This window comes from Acanthopagrus latus, chromosome 17, assembly GCF_904848185.1.
Source record: "Acanthopagrus latus isolate v.2019 chromosome 17, fAcaLat1.1, whole genome shotgun sequence".
Taxonomy (NCBI): domain Eukaryota; kingdom Metazoa; phylum Chordata; class Actinopteri; order Spariformes; family Sparidae; genus Acanthopagrus; species Acanthopagrus latus.
This window is the reverse complement of record NC_051055.1, coordinates 21,830,584-21,852,238: the sequence shown is the minus strand read 5'-3', so window position 1 is coordinate 21,852,238 and position 21,655 is coordinate 21,830,584. Positions and strand designations below refer to the sequence as shown.

At 41.0% G+C, this 21,655-nt stretch overlaps 1 protein-coding gene across 1 annotated transcript in view; it reads right to left on the bottom strand.

The window, feature by feature from the left end:
- tmem145 (transmembrane protein 145) overlaps positions 1 to 21,336 on the bottom strand; it is a 51,159-nt gene extending 29,823 nt beyond the window's left edge. The window contains exons 1-3 of the mRNA XM_037073216.1: positions 20,602 to 21,336; positions 2,783 to 2,857; positions 2,206 to 2,283 (exon numbers count right to left, since the gene is read on the bottom strand). Coding sequence (XP_036929111.1) covers positions 2,206 to 2,283; positions 2,783 to 2,857; positions 20,602 to 20,712 — 264 coding nt within the window. The 5' untranslated portion in view covers positions 20,713 to 21,336. The remainder of the gene's footprint in view (positions 1 to 2,205; positions 2,284 to 2,782; positions 2,858 to 20,601) is intronic.
- Positions 21,337 to 21,655: the final 319 nt, after the last annotated feature.

Genomic DNA, 21,655 nt, shown 5'->3' with positions numbered 1-21,655 from the left:
ATACATAATTCATCGGTTGTGAGAGCTATTTAATGTTGAATTTATAGACTGCATTGTGTTATACTGTATCTCAAGGTATATAAAGACAATTACAACACACATTAAGAATTCATGCACGCTACTACTACAGCATGAAACTACTATTACATGAGTCCACTCTCTCTGCTCTGAAAGCCAAAAAGATCTCAGACTCAAGACAGTCATCAACACAGAACTTATTAAATGTGGACCTGTGATCTTATTTCCTTGTGAATCTACATGATAATAATTTTTAAAGTACAAATTCCACTGAATAATACCTAACACCTTTCAAAAAACAGGGTCCTGTGTGATAGTAGTTCCTGTGAAGTGGCGCCTCTTTAATTTAGGGATCTATTTCTTTTTAAACCCCTGTTTTCTGCTGTCAGACAACTTTCAATCACAGCTCAAAACATGTTATACGCCTAAGCAGCTGGCAACTGTGCAGTGTGATCAACTAAACTGATGTTTAATAGATAAGACAGACAGTGTTAGAAGCAGTCGAAGGTTATTTTGCAGCCGGCTGTCGAGGAAGTGTGCAGAGATAGTCAACAAAATGCAACACTGAAAAGTGAAAAAAAATCTGTAACTTCATTTCTTATAAAGTGTAGTGACACCAAATCACTCCACAAACGGAAAATTCAGAATACTCCAATCCCCCAATTTCTGTAATGTAACCAACGTGAGACCACAGATGTGTGAGATCATTTTAGTGAAAGTAAGTGAATATTTTTGTTTTTTGAGATCTTAGCTCATCGTCTATTCTGAATGAATGAGGCATCGTTTGTGTTTTGATGGTTTGCTTAGAAGTTGTTTGATCCTGGCAGTTAAAATCTGTGATTATCATTTCTTTACTGAAGCATACCAAGGAGACAGCGCCAGTAAATATAAGCGAATACCAGATTTTGCTTATGCCGTGCGACTGCGCCACATGAAACACAGGTGTGAGGCGGTGATTTCTAAATCACAATGAGGTCCTAAGTAGGTCTGTGGATTCATAAGCATTTGAGTTCATAAAATCATTGAAAGGTAATTAAAATGTAATAAATAAGGTGATATAAATGTAAAAAGGGACTTTAAATGTTTGGTGCATTGATTTTATGTAAGGTATTTCTTTAGTTGAGGGCATTGTGGGAAATGTTGCTGTGTGGTGATGTAATGGGTCAGTAGCATTATGGGTCAGAACAAACATGGCTGCAGAGGAAGACCATACAGCTACAAAATAAGGCTTTTCTATATGTTGTCCAAGATGCCAACACGGTAACCGCTTTTTATTTGTTTCATATTCATGTATAATGTTGTAAATGTGCCCTGACATGGACTCTGGTCATTTAATTTCATTGCAGCACACTTCTGTTGTGCTGATGTGTTTCAGACTTATCAACTGACACCAGCTTGAGACACTTTAACAATGAGTGGGAGATGTATGTTCTGAAAATCTTATGTCTTTTATTTTGTCGTTTCACAGTTTAGAGAGCAAAAATTAAACTTATGTAAAGACCTGTGTGACACGTGGAAATTATTTAATCATTTCCTGATGTTTTAGCTCTGTGTTCAGATTGGATTAAAAAAATTATTGACCTTGGGGCTTAAGTGCTGACTTTCACATTCAAGGGTGTTCACATATTTTTTCATCCAATGATATTGTTGGGTGAACAATATCGATAACTGCATTTTTTTTTTTTATACATCAACTCGCCTGATATTGAACAGTGCATTCAATATGGATGTAAAAATCCTCACATCAAGGCTGATTATAAGCCTGTTTTCCCTTGTTGGACTACTGGACCCAAACAACCAAAAATGTGTTATAGAATCCTCTATAAAATAAAAAATAGACAAAGTCTGCAGTAAATCTTCCTGCTGCCATTTTCTGTACAGGCAAAAACCCTCTGTTCACAAATATGGATCGTATCATCCTTGATCACCGCGTGTATCATCAATAATACATGAATGCCTGAGAGTGAAAAGCCTTCTCAGGAACGGAGAAAAGACAGCTTTGTTTTACTCGGAGCAGCATGAGCAGCGTGTGATCCTTTAGCTCGAGTCTAAATGTGAAAATTAACTGAATTGGAGTCACGGGGCGTTATCATTACACCGGTGACATGAGAATTAGTAAATGGAGCTGTGTTTCGCTTTAATAATGGCTCGTGGAACAATGTGATGCAGAGGGTGTCGGTATCTCACCTTTTCAGACCTCTTGTACACGGCTGGCCACTGAGAACTGTCATCAAAGTAGAGCAATATGTTCTGACAGCAGCGAGACTGCACAGAGGAGTGACAAAGAACAGGAGAGAGCATAGAGAGTGCACAGATCAGAGAGGAGGCAGAGAGATGGTTTGAGATTTATATGACAAAAACTGTTTCCAAAGACTGCAGGCGACGACACTAAAGCAAGGCACGGATAAAAAAAATGGAGACAGAGCGGAAGAACAAAACAGACGCGTAGAAAGATGGAGCGGGGGAGAGCAAAGAAGAAGGAGGAGATGGAAAAAGAGGACAAGGCGTGTTCGGCAGGAACAGCCGGAGGAAGAAGAGAGGAGGGAGCGAGTGATGCCATCAGTTTAGATAAGGTAAGAGGAAGGAAAAAGAGAGAAGTCGAGGGGATAGACACGGAACTAAAGGAAAAAGAGGATGGAGAAAGAAGGAAAGTAAAACACTCATAATGCTGGAGAAGACAGTGTGGGCAGACTCAAGGTATGTGGAAAACTGATTCAAAAAATAGATATAAAACAAACAGCACAACTACATTAAGTTGTCCTACCTTTGGATAGCGGAACCGGAAGTCCAGGCGTCCGAAGTCGGTGAGAAAGCAGAAGCGAGTGAGGAAAACCCAGTCCTGGAGACAAGAAAGAGAAGAGAGAAGGGAAATGAGTGACATAAAGACATATAACACCAATGAAGCAAGGTGAAAAGTCTACAGTCATGCTAGCAGATCAGTGAGTTTATAATTAAGAACAACGGTGCTTTGAGCAAAATGCTAATATCAGTGTGCTGACATGCTCAAAGAGACAAGCAAGCTGAAACCTCCAGGGCTGAAAAATGAAGCCAACATGAGCGCCAGAAACCTGCAGTACCTCGAATGGCCACTTGAGGCTAGCTCCAAAGGTGAGTCAATCCCAATCAAGCCTGATGTTAAAGACGCCCAACATTACGGTAGAAATAAACATGTGTAAAGCCTGGTACAAAACTGTTGTTCTCTATAACAAATTGCCCCGTTCAACTGTACGGCGGGGTGAATTTTATATAACTCACTCGCTTAAATTCTAAAGGGCGCTAACTGCCAGGCTGTGCACTGCTCACCGTTCCCTCTGGATGGGTTAAATGCAGAGTACCAATTTGACCATGTTGCACGATGTATGTAACATGGAATAAGATTCTTCTTCTGTCAAGATATTTTGAACAGGTCTGTAGTGTAAGGCAAGTTACAAGTTAAACAGAGTTACATAATACAAAATTCCTAAAAAGTTGCCAGACAACCTCAAGGCTAACTCGGAACTACCGTGTCTCAGTGTTTAACAAGCAGTCTTAAAAAAAAAAAAAATAGTTAGAAGAAGTATGAGTGCTGTTTTTTGTTTTTTCAAAAGACCCAGCATCTAAACTCTGCTACAGGTGTGCACGGTGATCGTTTGCCTATTCTCCCGATAAAATGTCCTTGAGACTGTTGAATTCTTTCAAGAGGAAAGGTAGTCTTGGTAAAGGTTACATTACACAACACAGGGTGGCATGACGAAATCAAAGTTTGTAAACACCTTCTCGCAACACAAATTATAGAACAGGAGGTATATATATATATATAGATATATATATATATATATATATACACATATATATACATATATATATATATATATATACATACATATACACATATATATACATATATATATATACATACATATATACATACATATACATATATATATATATATATACATATATATATATATATACACATACATACATACATACATACATATATATACACATATATATATATATACACATATATATATATATACACATATATATATATACACATATATATATATATATATATATATATATATATATATATATATATATATATATATATATATATATATATATATATATATATATATACACACATATATATACATACATATATACATATATACATATACATACATACATACATACATACATACATACATACATACATATCCACACACATACATATACACACACACGAATTCAGCAACAAAGTGTTCAAAAACAACACAAATCTTGCATAATTTGCAACAAGCTACGGCTGCTGCATCTTCATGCGCCAATCAAAATCAATCGTGTGATGATCAAGAACTAAACATTGTCGTGCAACGGGTGAATTCCTACATCTGAAGTCTGATTTTTAGGTTGATGGAAGTCGTGGGCAAAATCTTTGTGAAACCAGTCATTGCATTTCATCCTGAGACAAAAATGCCTCTGACAAATTCCATTCAAAATCCATCTGTTAGATGTTGAGACATTTCACTTAAAAACCACAAACAGCAGCCTCGTGGAGGCTAAAAGTCAGGGGACTACAATCCTCAGTAGCAGTTACTGCCTCAGACAATAAAAGTCTATACCGATTTATATGCCAATCCATCAAGATAGACCGAGATAGTGCTCAAGATAAATCAAAAATTTAAAGAAGCTAGGGGAGCAACAAGGTTATTTGGATTTATTCTCTGGGCACCATGGTCATCCATGTGCCAAAATTTAAATCCACCCTGTAGATGAGATACTTAAGTCTGGGCCACATGTTGAAGAAATTGACCAACATGACAGACCAACAAATATGACATCTTGACAAACAAGTAAAGGTTCTGGAGAAGCACATGGGTGCTAAAGATGTAGAAGAGGGAGATGGAGCAGTGAGAAAGAAAAAGCTGGAGAGGACATAAAACGGGGCAATAAAGAAGTGAAAGAGAAACGATGGGGAGTAAAAAAAAAATGGGCGGTTTCAGAAAAGTAACAAAAAAAAAGGAGGAGAAAATAAAAAAGTTGTTTAGGTGGAAGAACAAAAACAAGAAAAGGTATAAAGGAGGGAAGTTCTGCAGAGAGGTTAACTGTAGAGAGGGTAAACAGAGAAGCATTAACAGGCTGCTGAACACTTTAATAAGGGAAAGAGGTAAAGAAAAGGAGAAAATCTGGCCTTAATATTATTCAGCTATAAGCTTGGCAGTAGGAGACCAGATAATAGTGCTGATGGTGTACTTCACTCAGCTTACATAAGGCACTGCAGCAGCCCCAGCATGGCATGCATGCATATATATATATATATATATATATATAGACCACAACTTCCATCAACCTAAAAATCAGACTTCAGATGTACAAATTCATCCATTGTGTGTGTGTATACATACACACACACACACACACACACACACACACACACACACACACACACACACACCACCGATCATATTCAATCATGTGATGATCAAGAACTAAACATTGTCATGCAATGGATGAATTTGTACATCTGAAGTCTGATTTTTAGGTTGATGGAAGTTGTGGTGTGTGTGTGTGCGCGTGTGTGTGTGTGTGTGTGTGTGTGTGTGTGTGTGTGTGTATACATACATACACACACACACACACACACACGCACACACACACACACACAGCTGTGGCCAGACACATTGAGTAGATATCATAGTGCTGAACACAGCACTAACATCGCATTACTTATATGTTGTTTACACACAGCTTCTCTTATCTGGAGGACTGCCCGGTGTGAGCAGGCCCTGCTGGGGGAGCCGGAATAAATGAAGAGTCCTGAACCAGAATGAGACATCAGATCTTTAAGAGAAGTAAAAGCTAGTCTCGCAAATTGGAAACTAATGACACCGGAGTTATTTAGACAAATGACACTAGGGAGAGGCCTGAGGCTGGATTACAACCTAAAATACTAAAGATTTGGGGGTAAATACCTTTTAGTTCATAGGAAACTACCCATTTTTCTCTGTTGTTCAACATACAATTTATCAGCAACAGTTTTGCTAACTGACTGTTTTGCCAGAAGGAAAAAATGCCAAGATTCTTGCTTCTTCTCGTGGGTGTATTTATGCTGCTTTTCTTAGCTGTGTCTGTTTGCTTTGGCTCCATTATACTATTTTCTAACAACTTATAGAACGAATGATTAATCGATTTAAGACCAGTGAGAAAAATCAAATATTCATCCGTAATGAAAATATCATTAGTTGCACCCCGAAATAAATTAAATGGCCCAAAGCTCTACAGCAAATAGCTGCACAAGAACGCTGCCAGATTGAAACTGCCAAAAATTAACGTGTAATTGTTTTCTGAATTTAATTAAGTATAAAAATATTATTTTTTTGACACTACTGATACAATTTTGTCAGGACTCAACAAGTATTGAGTTATATTATTATATGACTGAATTAATCGATACTTTTTACTTAACTTCATACTTTATCTTTCTACTGTAGATGAGGAAATATCAGATTACACAAAACAAGACCAAGAATATGATCAATTCGCCTTCACAGTAAAGCTAAAACAATCATTCAATAAACCACGAAACACTAATCTTCAAATTATTATGATAATTGATTAAAACATTCAGACATTCTTTGGTTCCTGCCTCTGTATGTGATAATTACAGCTTTGTTCGTCATAGTAACTTTATATTACTGTGTTTAAACTGCCCCTCGAATGTGAAAAGACTTTTGAAGACTTCCCAGAGGGGGTTATAGAAAACTGTGATGGCCATTTTTCTTTATTTTCTGACATTTTACAGACCAAAACAAAAAACCAATTCATCAAGAAAATAAAATGCAAATTAATACTTCATGAAAATTATCATTAGATGCACTCCTTTAAAGATGTAGCTCAGAAAAATTGATGATAAATGGACAAGCGTACAGGCAGTGTGGGCAACTGTGAAAGCAGCTTATTATGACCCATATTTATGTTTGTATAGAGGATGAACAGCAACAAGTCCACCTAGGGAGGAGGTTGGAGATGGATGGTTGGGTCAAACAAGCACTGGGGTTGGGCCAATAAACAATGCCATCGTCCATCGCCGGTGGCTGACAGCTATCGTCTACTGATCCCTGACCAATGTAACACTGTGATTTAAAACGTCCCTCAGCAGAGAGCACAATAAAGTAGTTTGCCAGGAGCTGTTTTTGTTTGTGACATGTGGGAGCGGAAATGAATAGAAGTTTGCTGCTGCTGAGTGCGCTAACATTACGTCTCCATATCCCAGTTGTTATTTTCTTACTAATCCATCTTTGTGTCAAGCTTCTGAGGTTGAACGCAGCGATGTTACGGACATCTGGTGCAGAGACGGAGAGGTCCTACTTGTTAGAAAGTTGATTTTCGAGTTTCATTCCCAACTCGTCAAACACTGACGCTTTTGTTTTTCCCCAAATTTATTCTATTCAAATTGTGACACTTAAGAATGACGACCAATCCAACCTACAACCCCAAAGCGTCAGTGTTTGAGAGCGAGAATCAAAAATCAACTTTCCTCCAGCAAGGACCTTTAAACTTGGCATAGTGATGTATGTTTGTGGTGCCTGGAGACTGTTTTCTTCTGCTGGGCGAGACAGTTAGAGGTTGCAGTCAGTGGTGAGCTAATGAGCGACTGCTGCCTGGCGACTGAGGGGACACACTGTCGCCAACCCAGGAACACGTATTACATAACTTGAAAGTTGCAGACAAAACAGACCTTAAGCTGAACCGTGGTGTTCCTTGACCTGGACAAGTCTTGGGAGTCAGTTTTAAATCAATCTTTTCAGTCATTTCAGTACGAGGAGGTGTTGAGCTTCAATAATCATCCCTGCTCATGACTGTAATCATGATGTATGACTTCTTGCATTTTCTCGCTCCTAAGTGGAGGGCTATACTTTATCTGTATATGATGATAAAACAGGCATTCATTTATCATTTCACACAGGAACGGTCGGCTGGACAGTAAATTATTCCACTGCAATGTAGCTTCTTCAGACCAGGAAATCACAGAGAGTAGAAATAAGACAACCCCCAAACAATAACAAGGATATGATATATGTTGATGTATCTCCACGTTGTTACATCAGGTAATGTTTGTTTCCGTTAAAATCAATTGTACTTTTCAAAATGTTAAAACAAGCGGATCCAACATGTGCCCGCCACTGTATCTACACACATACAAGAATCTGTTGCGCAGTCCAGCCTCTTCAAGCACCCGTTTAAAATCCTTCTCCTCCTTATTAAAAATGGGCCTTAAGGTTGGTTTGTTATGAACTTTTGATCTCCACCCAACCAGCACAACTCCCCGTGTGCCATTATTTTGTAATTACCTCTGCCCCGCGTTCTCCCCTACATAAACAAGCACAGTAATTTCTGTGCTGAGAAATAAAATGCAACCGGAGCAGTGTAGCGTGGCTAGCAGCGCTGCCTCCATATATCACAGCAAACAAAACCGCAGCCATATTTCAGACGCTGCCAGCCAGCTTCATCCCCCGGAGCCTCTGGGTTATAATTCATGGCAAACTCCAAAAGTCACTGAAGCCCGAGACTCACTCTCCGCCCTCTGTGTGCGTCGTCCCGGGTGACCATGACAACCGGGGCAGCGGAGGGAAGCGCTGACCCAGAGATGAATCCCCAGGGAGAGGAGAGATGGGTGGTCTGCTTTGGATGATGGGGTGGGGGTGGGGGGGAGTATATCATTTAACTCACCGGCTAGGACTGTAAAAGACCCCCTTGTTGTTGGACGCGCACAAACAGAATTACCCATGAGCATCTGTTACGCGCTCACGCAACAATCACATGCATATCCACACTCACCCCCCCCCCTTTTCCAAAGCCCCCATTATTGTCATAGAAACCAGAGCATGCCTTAGTTTGCAGCTGCCATAGAAACATCAAAAGGCCAAGTCGCTCATTCGAACACACACACACATACACACACACTTTTGTCCCAGGCTCGTATGTTCGGCCTTCAAAATGACCGACTCACAATCCCAGCAGCAGTATACAGCCCCGAGTGAACAATGGCGTTCATAGAAGATAATTAGTCAAGACTTCCTTCCTGATATATGAGCCAATTATTATAGGCTCCACACACACCAAAGAGGACACATGTGGCTCCTGATTGTGAGCCCAGAGCGTTCACCACACTAGTGTCTCTTGACAAACTTTCTGCGTGTTCAGTAAAGAGGTAATAGCTGATTAATGGAACAGAGAAGTAATTAATCAGTAGGGCTGGAATTCAAACCAAACTGGATTAATTATGAACCTTATGAAGATCTTACCGTACCAAGTTTGTTCACGTCACAATTTCTAGTTAACAAACAGTAACATCTGACCAGAAGTTCAACTAATGTTTCAGCCAAAAGTCCACCATCTTTTACTGTCAGACACTGACATTAAAAGCCAAGGTTGATAGAGCTGAAAAGGGCTGCAAGAGTTAGCTAGATTCTAAAGTTTCCCTTCAGGCCGTTCTCCAAATCCAAGTCCACCAAGAGCACGTCAGAAAACAGCAAACATTGAACATTATCATCATGAATATAAATGACAAACATGGTAATGTTTGGTACTAGGGCTACCAGAATATTAGATTCCCAAGGCATAAAGACTTCCCGAAAACGACTTTACTGCGACATCTATCCAAAATTTTATTTCAAAATATAAGTGAGGGGAGAGAGAGTCGACAACCTTAACTGTTTAAATCCGTACAGAAAAAGGATTACATTTACTTTTTCCTGTTTTATGGCGGATGGCAACCAGTGTTAAGGTCCATTACTGCCACCTACTACGACAAAACAAGAACAGAAAGAAACAGAAATTATTTAAGAGGCACTACATCATATACAAGATATTATGACATAGGTATGTTTAAAGCAAAATACATGTTTAATTTTTAAATATCATGGTTATTGTCAACATCTGTTTAATAGTATATAATAAAATAATCATGTAATAATAAAATGCCAACAAATTGTGAAAAATGCTCATCATAATTTCCCACAGCCCAAACTGACGTCTTTAAATTGCCACTTTTGTCTGAGAAACAGACAAAAAACCCAAAGACTCTTTGTTCACTATCACAAATAACAAAGAAAAGAAGCAAATTCCTTCATTCAAGCAGCAAATGTTTGAGGTTTAAGCTTTAAAAAGGACTGAAATGATTTGCCTATTATCAAAACGGTCGGCACATAATTCTCCTTTCATTGACTAATTGTGTAATTGTCGCAGCTCTACTGGTCACACAGGACTGTGATTAAAACAGCACTAACTAATGTCAGAAGAAATACTGTAAATGAGATGTTGGAAACTCATTTCCAACCTGTGAACATAATATGCTGCTGTAACAGCCTCCACTCTCCAGGAGGGCTTTCTACAAGACTTTCAAACCAGGTCGCAGGGATTTTCTCCCTTTCTGCCACAAGAACATCACTGAGGTCAGACACAGATGCTGGGTGATAAGTTCATCCCAGAGGTGTTTAGGGGAGTTGAGGTCAGAGCTCTGTGCAGGCCAGTGGAGTATTCAATCAACTCAGAGATTTCTTTATGGAGCCGACTGTGTGCACGGGCGGCCTTGTCATGCTGAAACAGAAGAGAAGCTTCCCCCAGCAACTGTTCTTCGAAGCACAATAACATCTGAGATACCAGACACGGCTTCCCTTGAACTGATCTACACCGGAGCTGAAATGATGAGTTGAAAGCTCTCACGTGTCATCCGTCGGCGTTAGCTCACCAATTAGCTGATCGGCAGAAAAATAATTGCCACTTATTTTGATCATTGATTAGTCATTTGGTCCATTTTCAAGCTAGACACATTCATTACTTTCAGCTTCTCTAATGCAAGGATTTCAAACAGAACCGAGTATCTCTAGGGTTTGGACTGTTGTTCATGGAATCTGAGAGTCCTCCTAATAATTAGGAGGAAACTAGTCGGTGAAAATAACAGCACTATGTCAAAATGTTGTTTCATTTAACCTCAAGTGTCAACCTGCACAGATTTGTATATCCCTGATGCCTTTTGATGTTTGTGGGGTTTGTTCTGTTCTGGCATTTTTCACTATTCTTTTTCATCTTTAACAACATATTCAAGGACATTTTATTATTGATAATTAATTTACTGAATAAATACTTGAAGGATGAATTGATGCTAAAAAAAAAACAAAAAACAATTACAGCTCTGTGGCATGAGCAAGAGAACAAACAATAAGTTGATTAAATAGTCAATTCTATCAAATATCAAATCAAGACTCTACTTACATTAGTAGGATTTGGTGTTTTCCCTGACCCTAACCCTTAGAGTGTTGGTCAGGCAAACCAAGCAAAAATAATAATAATCATAAGCTGCCGCCCTACAGAGTGAAACACGACTCTGCACAAAAGACATACGTCAGTGTGTGAAACATGAGTTTGTTCATGATCCCCTGAATGCCAACTCACATGACATCAGTTGAGGCAATTTTTCAGATTTCTGACCTTCTTGACATTTCCATTGGGGTATATAGCAAATGATGGTATTTGTGTGTGTGTGTTTTGGTCCAGTGCATTTACATGACACTCAAGAAGACCAAATTACTGGGTTAGTCGGATTTTTAAGATGCATGTATAAACTTTTGTCTGACTAAAATCCTACCGGATCGGTGGTGATGTAAAGAGGTCAGTCTGAGGTGACTCCATTACCCCTAGTTGAAATGGGTACAGCGCCACCTATCGTACTGGGGTGTGACATGCTTCGGCCAATAATTTGATTTTCTCACCAGCATGTATACTCGGACAATTGCAGTTCTCTGAGTAGCATAGTCGAGCTATGGCTGTAATCTGACTAAGCTGTGCATGTAAACATACTGACTGTTGTGTTTCTAATATGCAGTTGGCCAACTGGAACAAGTCCTGTTGGGTATAAATATTGACAGGATAATGAACAGTTAGGAAACAAGCGCTCCTCTTCCATAAATTCTTGCTGGAGGGACCCGATGACACATCGGTGGGCTAAACGGAGATGATGTGCTGTGAGACACCTGTGAACACACTTAAAGCGATAACTGAGTCTGACAAGGCCAAGACGGCATCAACGAGGCAGCGTGGCGCTCACATAGCTGTTAGCACGATTTACCTTTAGGCTCAAGCCACCAACGTCAATGACTAAAACAAGTGGACCGCTGGTTAGCCTGCTGCAGCCTTGTGTGTGTGAGTGTGTGTGCGTGCATGTGTGTGTGTCAGTGGAGGGTAGAAAAAGACACTGAGCCCTGGAGAACAGCAACAGTGGATGAGGTGTCTACCTTAATCCCCTTTTAGTCTTCTTATTTCCCCACGGCCACTGCATTGTGATGCAGAATCACTCAGCCTCCTAGCCGGGCGTGCCTGCACACGCGTGCGTGTCTGTGTGTGTGTGTGTTTGTGCGCACAACACCCCATTAATCAAGTTCCGTGCCTTGTTGCGGTATCCGGTCAATTCAGCATCTCTCCGTCTCATTCTCTCCGCGTCTCTCTCTTTTGTTTCTTCTGCACAGTTTTGGTCCTTTTTCATCTCGGAAGCCTTTTCTGTCTTTTTCTCGTTCTCGTCAGATCCCTGTTTGCATGCTAAGCCTCATTAACAATTAATTACCAATCAGCTAGTCAAGTCACCCCTGGACCGCTGGGCTTCTCAATGATTCATTAGCCAGGGTTACACAACGCCGCGACACATAAACACACTCATGTCCGCGACACACGCACACAAATACACTCAAGCTCTCCCCCCCACTATCTCTCCCTTTCTCAGGGTGTTTCACACAGGTATAGGCAGAATACGCAGACATGCAAATACACACACAAACATTGATACTGACATATGGACACATGAAAACACTCCTTCACATGCACACACACGCGCTGCCTGTATCTAATCACAATGTCCTCATTAAAAAGAGATGCAGGAAAACTGATTGAGCTGGAAGTTCTACGCATGCAGGGTTCCCAGAACTTCAATGTCAACTTGAAGGATTTTTTACAGCAACTTTTCAAAGTCTTGTTTGCTGAAAATTTAAGAATTTAGAGCAGGCATATTATAAGATAAGGCATGGCATTAATTAAAATAAGACATCTCTTACGAGGCCTCGCTACTTAATACTTCATGCTCCTATTAGGTCCCGAAATGCTGGTGAAATCTTTCTCTTTTTTTTTTTGGCATCAACGCCAACATCCATCATCGTGTTTTACCTCAGGACGTCAGATGTTGATTTTAGGATGGAGAGAGGGACCAGTGAGCTGGGGTGTGCTGATGAATTATGGGCCCCTAGATTTTTTAAATTAGAAAAAGAACTTTCAAGGGCATCTGTTCATTTTCATTAATTTTCAAAAGACAGAAGTTTAAAGACCTCTCTGGTCTAATCCACAAGTTTTCATTAGAATCCAAAGACCAAAGACACTTTAATCCATCTACAGCAACATTTCTTTACCAAGTAACAGCTCAGGTCTGGTTCTCTACATCATCAATCCCCACGAAAATGCAGAAAACTAGGGCTGAAAGATTGATTATTTTTTAATATCAACTTCGCAATTTACAAAGAGCTCCAAGTTGGGTTTAAACTATATACCCAAAAGTTTCTTAACAAGCTTCAGCAACTGAGTTTGAGCTGGTGAATGCACTCCTTTGACTTATTTTACCAAGCAGATGTCAATTCTTGAGTTGGCTGAACAACAGAAAGGAAACTTTCATCTGCTGCTCGAAGAAATAAACTCTCTGCATGCTGATGTCTTTCACACTTGGGCAGCATGTGGGAGACTACACAGGCATATGTTCTCTATAGATCACTATTCAAGTTTACCCTCGAATTTCACTACCTCAACATCTAGCAACTGTGCTAATGATTACTTGTTTATGTGATTCTATTCATGCTGAAAGAACAGCAAATTATGACAATACTTGGCACAAACAAGGGGCCTTATTAGGGATTCACAACATGTAACTGACAATAACCTGCTTCTCGTGGCCGGCTACAATAAGATAACCATACATTTCACATTTTGTATTTTAAACAGAAGCAGAGATGGATGATTTAATATTCCCCAGCTCTAGTAAATCTTGTTGTACTAACACTCTAGACTTTCCCTCCTCTCTTAACACTTGCAGAACATGTATTGGAAATTGAAAACCTGTTGTCCTCCTCTGAAGCTGTAGAGAAAAACAAACGTCCACACCGGCAACAACATGTCTACATCTATACAACACATCTGCTGCAGTTCTTCTTCTCTAGGTTTACTGGCAGATCACAAACCAAGTGTGAAAATGCTGCACTTCTTTAGTCAATGAAAGCTATATGGCATCATATCATCAGCTCTATTTATTGGCCAGATAACTGGCTGGATAATTTATCGGTCTGAATTTTATCGTGCATCACTGGACCTCATTCAGTACCATGTCGACCACAAGTACAGTCACGTGGTTTGATTTATACAAAATAACTACAAGTCAAACTGCAATCACAATGTTGATAAAGTGATTCAGTTGCCGACTATTTTTTCATAATCGATTAATCGTGTAAGTCACTGTTCAAGCATTGGAGACCGACAGAGGGAGTTGGTGTTAACATTACTAGCATAGGAGCTTTGGACCATTTGGGACCGGGGCTAGTTTGTCAACATGCTAACTTCATCAGCATCTCTGCAACATAATACATGGACGTCATATTGTCCTAAATGATATTTATTTATATCCCGTTCCAAACATCCAAATTTACTTTTTGAATGTTTTCAACTGAAAATCGTATACGTTGCCCCTTTAAATTGAATAATTTGCCGCTTTTATTTGTCATTTGTGATAGCAGGTGAAGAGCTTTTGGGGTTTTGCACTACTGGTTGGACAAAAGAAGCAATTTGAAGATGTCACTTTGAGCTCTGGCAAATCAGAAGATTAATCAATAATAACAAAAATCAATAGTTACAGCCTTAATTGGACTCAGAGGTTTCACAAACTGGTAAAGCAAACCAGCAAATGTAACCGAGCAACAGCTCAGGCCATCCTGAGGTCAGACAAGGACTTTGCTTTTGTACAAGTTTAACATCCGTCTGTGGCAAACTAGCACAGCTTTAGAGACACTGACACAGGGCAGCCAGGCTGAAGCACAGTGTGGATTTACTGCCTTGCTCAGGGGGTCCTGTGCTGTCAGCTGTGAGTTTTTTTATTTTGTTTCCCAGAGCTGGATTCAATACGCCGACCTTCCCCTGACCTTAAAGCTGCTACCGAGGGACGTTTTATCAGTGACTCCACACGAGCCACTAAAGCCAATTGTACACATCGACCAGCCCGAATAAAGCTGTTGACCAGTCTGAAGCACCGATGCCTTTGGATAACTTTGCTTGTGTTTCTCTGTTTGGCTCCAGCCGCACCACAGGTTTCAGCAGCTCATCCCTCCCAGTGTGGTAAATTATGTTTCTCAATTTACAGCTCTGCACTAACGCTGCTCTCACCTCTGTAGACATTGAAAGCTACAGCATCATGGGATTGAAGGGGTGTGTGTGTGTGTGTGTGAGCGCATGTGTGTGTCAGTGTGTAAATCTGCGTGAGAGGGGTTGTGCATTAGAGTTGGGGGATGACCTTGGGGTAGAAAGGCACAAGCACAAGTGATGTAGTGTTAACAGAATACACCAAGTGTGCACGCACACATTCATGCACACACACACACACAAACATAATATCAATATGTCAAGTCAGGTGTTGCCTGACATCATTCTGAGAGCTCTGAAGTTTTGCCGAGGTTGTCAAATGGTCCTTGAGGCAGCGAGGCAAGAAAAAACAACTTCAAGGTTCAAGAAAAATCTTTTGAAGGTAAGAAATAAGCATTTTCTTTCCCAAAATATAGTAAAACTACAACAATGAGTCCATCAATCAATTAACAAATCAATAGAAAAACCATCTTTAAATATTTTGGCAATGGTTTCAATAATCTTTCAAGGAAAACTGCCCCAAATCCACAAGCCTCAGCCTTTAAAATGCATAATAGCATTATTTTTTTTAAATAGCCTTTTATGATAATGAGCCAAATATATTTGAGAGCTGGAACAGTTAACACATATCAAATTAATTTCCAACCATTTTGATAAATACTTCTTAAATGTGGATATTTTCTGGTTTCTTTACTCTACGACAGTAAACTGAATATCTTTGGTTAAGTATGCCAACTTGGGAAACACTGATTTTTTCACTGTTTCCTAGACCAAACATCTCAAAACTCGCCTGATCAGCAAAGCAAGTATGGGTATTTATTGTCCTGACAACTTTTTACCTTTACTCCCTTAATATTAAACACAGATATCTGAACTTATATATATATATATATATATATATAACTCCTTATATATTCAGAACAGGCTCGTTACTTTAGTTTCAATGCATTTGACGGGAATCATTTTTATTTCATGTCAATGCATGCCGCCTCCCCAAATTCACAAGACTGATTTAAACCTACCAGAGCATATCACGTACAGCAGACGTAGCAAGAAGAAGCATGCAGAGAGGGAGACTCGGATGGGGAGAAAAGGCGTGTTAGTGTCTTGTATATGCGGATACCCTGCAGCCATTTGACTGGATTTTCTCATTTTGTCAATTCTTTGCTGTTCCAGAGGCTTTACCGACCAGAAATGTCGGTATTTGACATCCTGGGAATGAACAACGAACCCTCGACTTTCTCTCTGCTGCATTTACGAACAACTTGGATAAATCCCACTGATTCTACCTTTAAGTTTAAAAGTCTTTGAATTCTGTTAATACGACAGGAGGTTCAGTTAGCTTTGCACACAAATGGCTGGTGGAAAGTTCCTCCAGAGTTATACTTTCTACTTTCATACTTTGAGTACAGTCAGTGCCTGTAATTGGATTAATTCTATGTTCTACTCAATTAAAGACTGTGGGTATTTTTGCCACATCTGAAACTAATCCTTTACTGCTGCCCAAGTTTGAAGACACACGAACTAAAACAAGAATCAAGAAAATAAACAATGAAAATAACCGTTAGTTGCAGCTCTATGAAACAGTTTAAGTGCATGATTTATCTATTATGTAAAACCTATTATTTACATCCTTATATAACAAGACAGGTTGACTAGAACTATATATTCTTATTTGCTGCAGAGGTAAAGAAAAATTGATACACTCCTACTCATGAGCAGGAGACTCACACACACACACACACACACGGAAGTTGCCCAGTGCAACCTATTGCCGGCCACTGAGCAGCTCCACTGGAGCAGGTGCAGATTCAGCGCTGCCTTCAAGGGCATCTGAACAGCAGTGATGGATGGTTGAGTGACTCCTGTTCAATTTATCCATTCAGATCCCCCGTCGTCATCCCGGGGATTCAAACCGGTGACTTCAATCTCTCAGTTCTTGCCGCATTTTTTTTTTTTAGATTTACTGTCGTCACAGTTTAGGGAATGTGAGCACAACAAGTTGGTGAGCAGGAGTGGGAATTAAAGCTTGTTGGCTCAAACTGCCTGGTGTCTGATAGATTCTGTTCTCTGTTTTCTGTGGAGGGGAAACAAGTAAGGTGATCTACAAGTAAGGTGATATAGCAGTGCGCAGTGGCTGAGAGTTCCATTGTTTTTTTGCTGTCAAGTTGCATTTTGGCAAAACAAGAAAATCTGTGGTGCAGGAAACACCTGAGTGCGCATGTTGGCGCAAAATGTTCACAACGTGTTTCAACGGAGGGAGATTTCTAAACATACAACCAATCTTTCTTTGATTTTTTACAACTACATTGAACAACCATCACAGTGTGACCGGAGCTGAAGCGTGCAACAACATAATCACCTCCTCATCAATCATGCTGGTCACAAAGCCGAAGGTATCAACACCTGAGGACGCTCATGATAGAGATTTACAGGAGACGTGTTGGAAGGTAAAAAAAAAAAGAAGTCTACACCGATGGGAGCTCCTCTCTCCTACAGAGAACACTGCTCCTGAAGTGCCTGAAATGTCTCTTCAGCAGTCTCGCCTTTAATTTGGTTGACATCTTAATGTCACCATGTCACACATTTGCATCATTTCTATTTATATTCACAGCGGAAGCTGAGCTAACTGGAAGCCAACAAACATGACAGAGCTGACCAGAGACACTGTGAGAGACTCCACTGTTGGCTCAGGCATGTGTGAGCTGGCCAATCAGAGCAGACTGGGTATTTGGAAGGAGGGGCCTTCAAGAAACAGGGGCTAAAACAGACAGAGGGGGGACACAGAGCTGCAGCACAGGGCAGTGTGAGAAAACCGATGCGCTTTTTGAGCATTGAGCATGTGAATCTATTCTAGTATTATCCCAAAATAAAACTATGAACCTGAAAATGAGCATAATATGTCTCCTTTACAGTTCAGTAATAACTATTGCATCATTTAGTCATGGGGCAACAGCAGAGAGGCAACTCAAGGATGTCAGTTTGTCATAAAACCAATCAAGTGTTAGGCCAAAAGACTATACACCCAGCAGTGAAGTGACATCATTTTGTTTAACGCCCATAACCAAAAAACCTTGTGGAGCCGTTCCTGACTCACTGACTCACATGATCCCTGCTGTCAGTGTGGCAGACTTGTTGTGATTTTCACCTGTTTTTCAAACTTCTGCACCGCAGAGATGGCCACGTCAGTGTTGGTGACTAATGCCACTTGCTCCTCCCCTCCCTCCCCGCTGGTTATGATTTAAGAACGTCGATGGATGTCTTGTCCTTCTTTCTCTCAGGTGTAACTACTCCGGAGTCATCGACACTAAATCAATAAGAGGAGGTGGGAACTAGGCTCTTTCTCTCTCCCTCTGTCTCTCTCTCTTCCACCTTTAACAGTGGTCAAGCTTTTGTTTTTTTGGGGGGTTATTCGATGGGTCCATGGAGCTATTTTTTGCAGCTTTATTTTGGTTTGTTAGTGACGTGTTAAGGGTAGAGGCTAAGCCACCGCTCCAACGGGCGACTGCCATTCTTTGGGTCATTCTGGTCGACCCATCAGTTCATCGTTTTGAATTCATGAGTTATTTCTAGGTGGTTTATGGTTTGTTTAATAAACTTGTAAACATTGTTTTAACTGCAGCTGAACTCATTGATTATATTAGACCTCTTTTAAGTTGAAGTCTATCTAGTTGGATCGTGGCAACATATATCGAGCGAGACAATTTAGCAGTATTCCACAAAACTGAATGGTACTTTGCTAACTTCAACAACAACTGTGACTTTCATGATTTGATATAATATCTTTTAACCTGACAAACATCACGTGTGTGATTCATGGCACATGTCAGTGACTACTGCAGCCACTCTTTTCCCTTCAGAAAGGGAGCGGTTTCACCCTACATGCCAAACATTGGATGGTTTTTAGCTTCTCACATGCAAAAATTGGCTGCTCCTCTATGATTTACATGATTCTCAACTGACTTGTCAGGCAAACAAAGAAATCTACGCACATCAGCTTCACATCAAACAGCTCAAGTGTCATGTGTATTCTTTCTTTTTTTTTTTTTTCCTGTTTGCGAAATATTAATTTCCTTTGATGATGATTCTGAGTCATCCAGGTCATGGCAATAGCTGCACTTGTTTCAGCTTCCTGAGGCTGTTTAGCTGTCATCCAAGAGGCTTCTTCACAAGTCTGTTTGCCTCCGATACAGCGTTTTGAATTAATTCTAACTTTTCACCCCACGGTTTGAATCTCTGGGCACAGCTGACTTCACAGACTGAGAGGTCAGCTGTGTCCCCTGTTGCTTCATGGAGACAAATAAGACCCCTGCTGCATGTGTTTCTGCAGAAATCCCAACAGAATTACCACAATGCCCTGCATGAGGATGAATCAGGCTTATTTGACAGCGGGGTTATGCAGCCTACTTTGTCTGCACAGTGGTCCGTCTTGCTGAACTCACAAGAAGAAACGGTAGCGAATCGACACTACAAACTTGATCCACGAACTCGAGAGAATAGCAGCAGGGGGGTGGGTGAGGAACACAGCAGGTGGTAGCCTCCAGAAGCACAAGAGCTCCGTGTATCTTGCCCAGCTGCACATTTTCAACATGCTCAACTCGGAGGAGATGTCGGCTGCTGGTGTGTCTGTCCTCTCAAGAGGACCCTCCGCACAATCCAGCGCTGAGCCCCAGAACAGAAGCCATATGACGCACACCTGTAACGGCTTCTCATCACCAACACGCAGCTCATTTAAATTTAAGCAGAAACAACACGCACGTTTAAAACAAAAACAAAAAAAAACGGTTTGGTTTTTGGAGATGTGCGACCGCAGCTGGGGGAGCTGGACTGTTTTGCGGTGGACTGGCGGGATGCCGCTCAGCGGGGCTACAGTGATGCCAGAGACCGTAATGAGGGTGAAATATACGCCGCAGATGACACACGCGCAGATGGCGCGCAACTGCACGGCGGCACAGAGGTGAGTGCGCTTCACGCGGCGGCGCGTGGACCTCCGAGGCAACTTAACGGTGGATTTTCGGGGCACAGACTCTCCGTCTGACCGCGGCACAGTCACAGAGACACCTGCGTAGTCGAGTCCCCTTCCCCGCTGCTCTCGGTCTGTGACGGTGTCATTGTCGCAACTAATGAAAAGAGACGAATGAAGCCGGCAGCGCTCACCTCTTTGGTGTTGACGATGCCTTTGACGTATTTCCCGAGGACCGAGTCCGCGAAGAAGACGCAGGACAGCGCGGCCAGGCACAGGAGTCTCTCCCCGACCCTCACCTCCATCTTTCTCTCTCCCCTGCTGTCGCTCGTCTGCTCTCCGGGCTCTCCACGAGCCCTGTCTCTGAGGCGGGAGCGCGCGAGGAGGAAACGGCTCGGGCACGGAGCGCGTTCACGGCGGCGCTTTCACTGCCTGTGGCCCCCTGGAATAGAGGATGCTGTGTGTGTGTGTGTGTGTGTGTGTGTGTGTGTGTGTGTGTGTGTGTGTGTGTGGTTGGGGAGGGTTAACAGAGTGCGCGCTCCCGCTTTCCGCTCGTGCCTCTGAGAATGCGACACGTCCACACATTAAAAAATGCCATCACTGATTGCAATCATGTTTTCATTGGAGGTCACACACCTTTAATGAAGAGGCGCCGAGACAGATGATACCTGGCCTCCTGGCTCACATTACTGCATCACTGATCACCGGCGTACATATCAGCAGGGATGATGTCTAATTGCCGCATCAATGCCGACTTTCCTGAAACTATGTCACTTTTCCTGCACTCCTGTCCTGTAGATCAACACAGCAGCACTCATGAAGCTTTGATTAAACGGGCAATGTGTCAGATTTCTAGTTTGAAACATTCAAAAATGAACTAAAAAATGTGATGAAATGTAAGTTTTTATGTTTCATCAATAAAAAAACTTTATGACCCCTCCGGTTTCTCTCATGGGGCCTTATTTCAGAAAAGCTCCGTATGGTAGCGAATGAGGAGAGACAAATGATTTAACCATCGCATTTGAATTGAATTATATAACACAGATGATGTTTGTCAATTTAAAAGATCATTTTGCAAGTCAACAAAGTCATAATTTGTCTTAAAATTAGTGAAATATAAGATTGAACGTATGTAATTATAAAGATTTCACAGCCAACAGTTGCATGAGTGACGTCAACTTATTGATCCTGTAAATTAAACGCTGTAGAGCTGCTCCTGTATATCAGCAGCTCACATATCTGATGAAC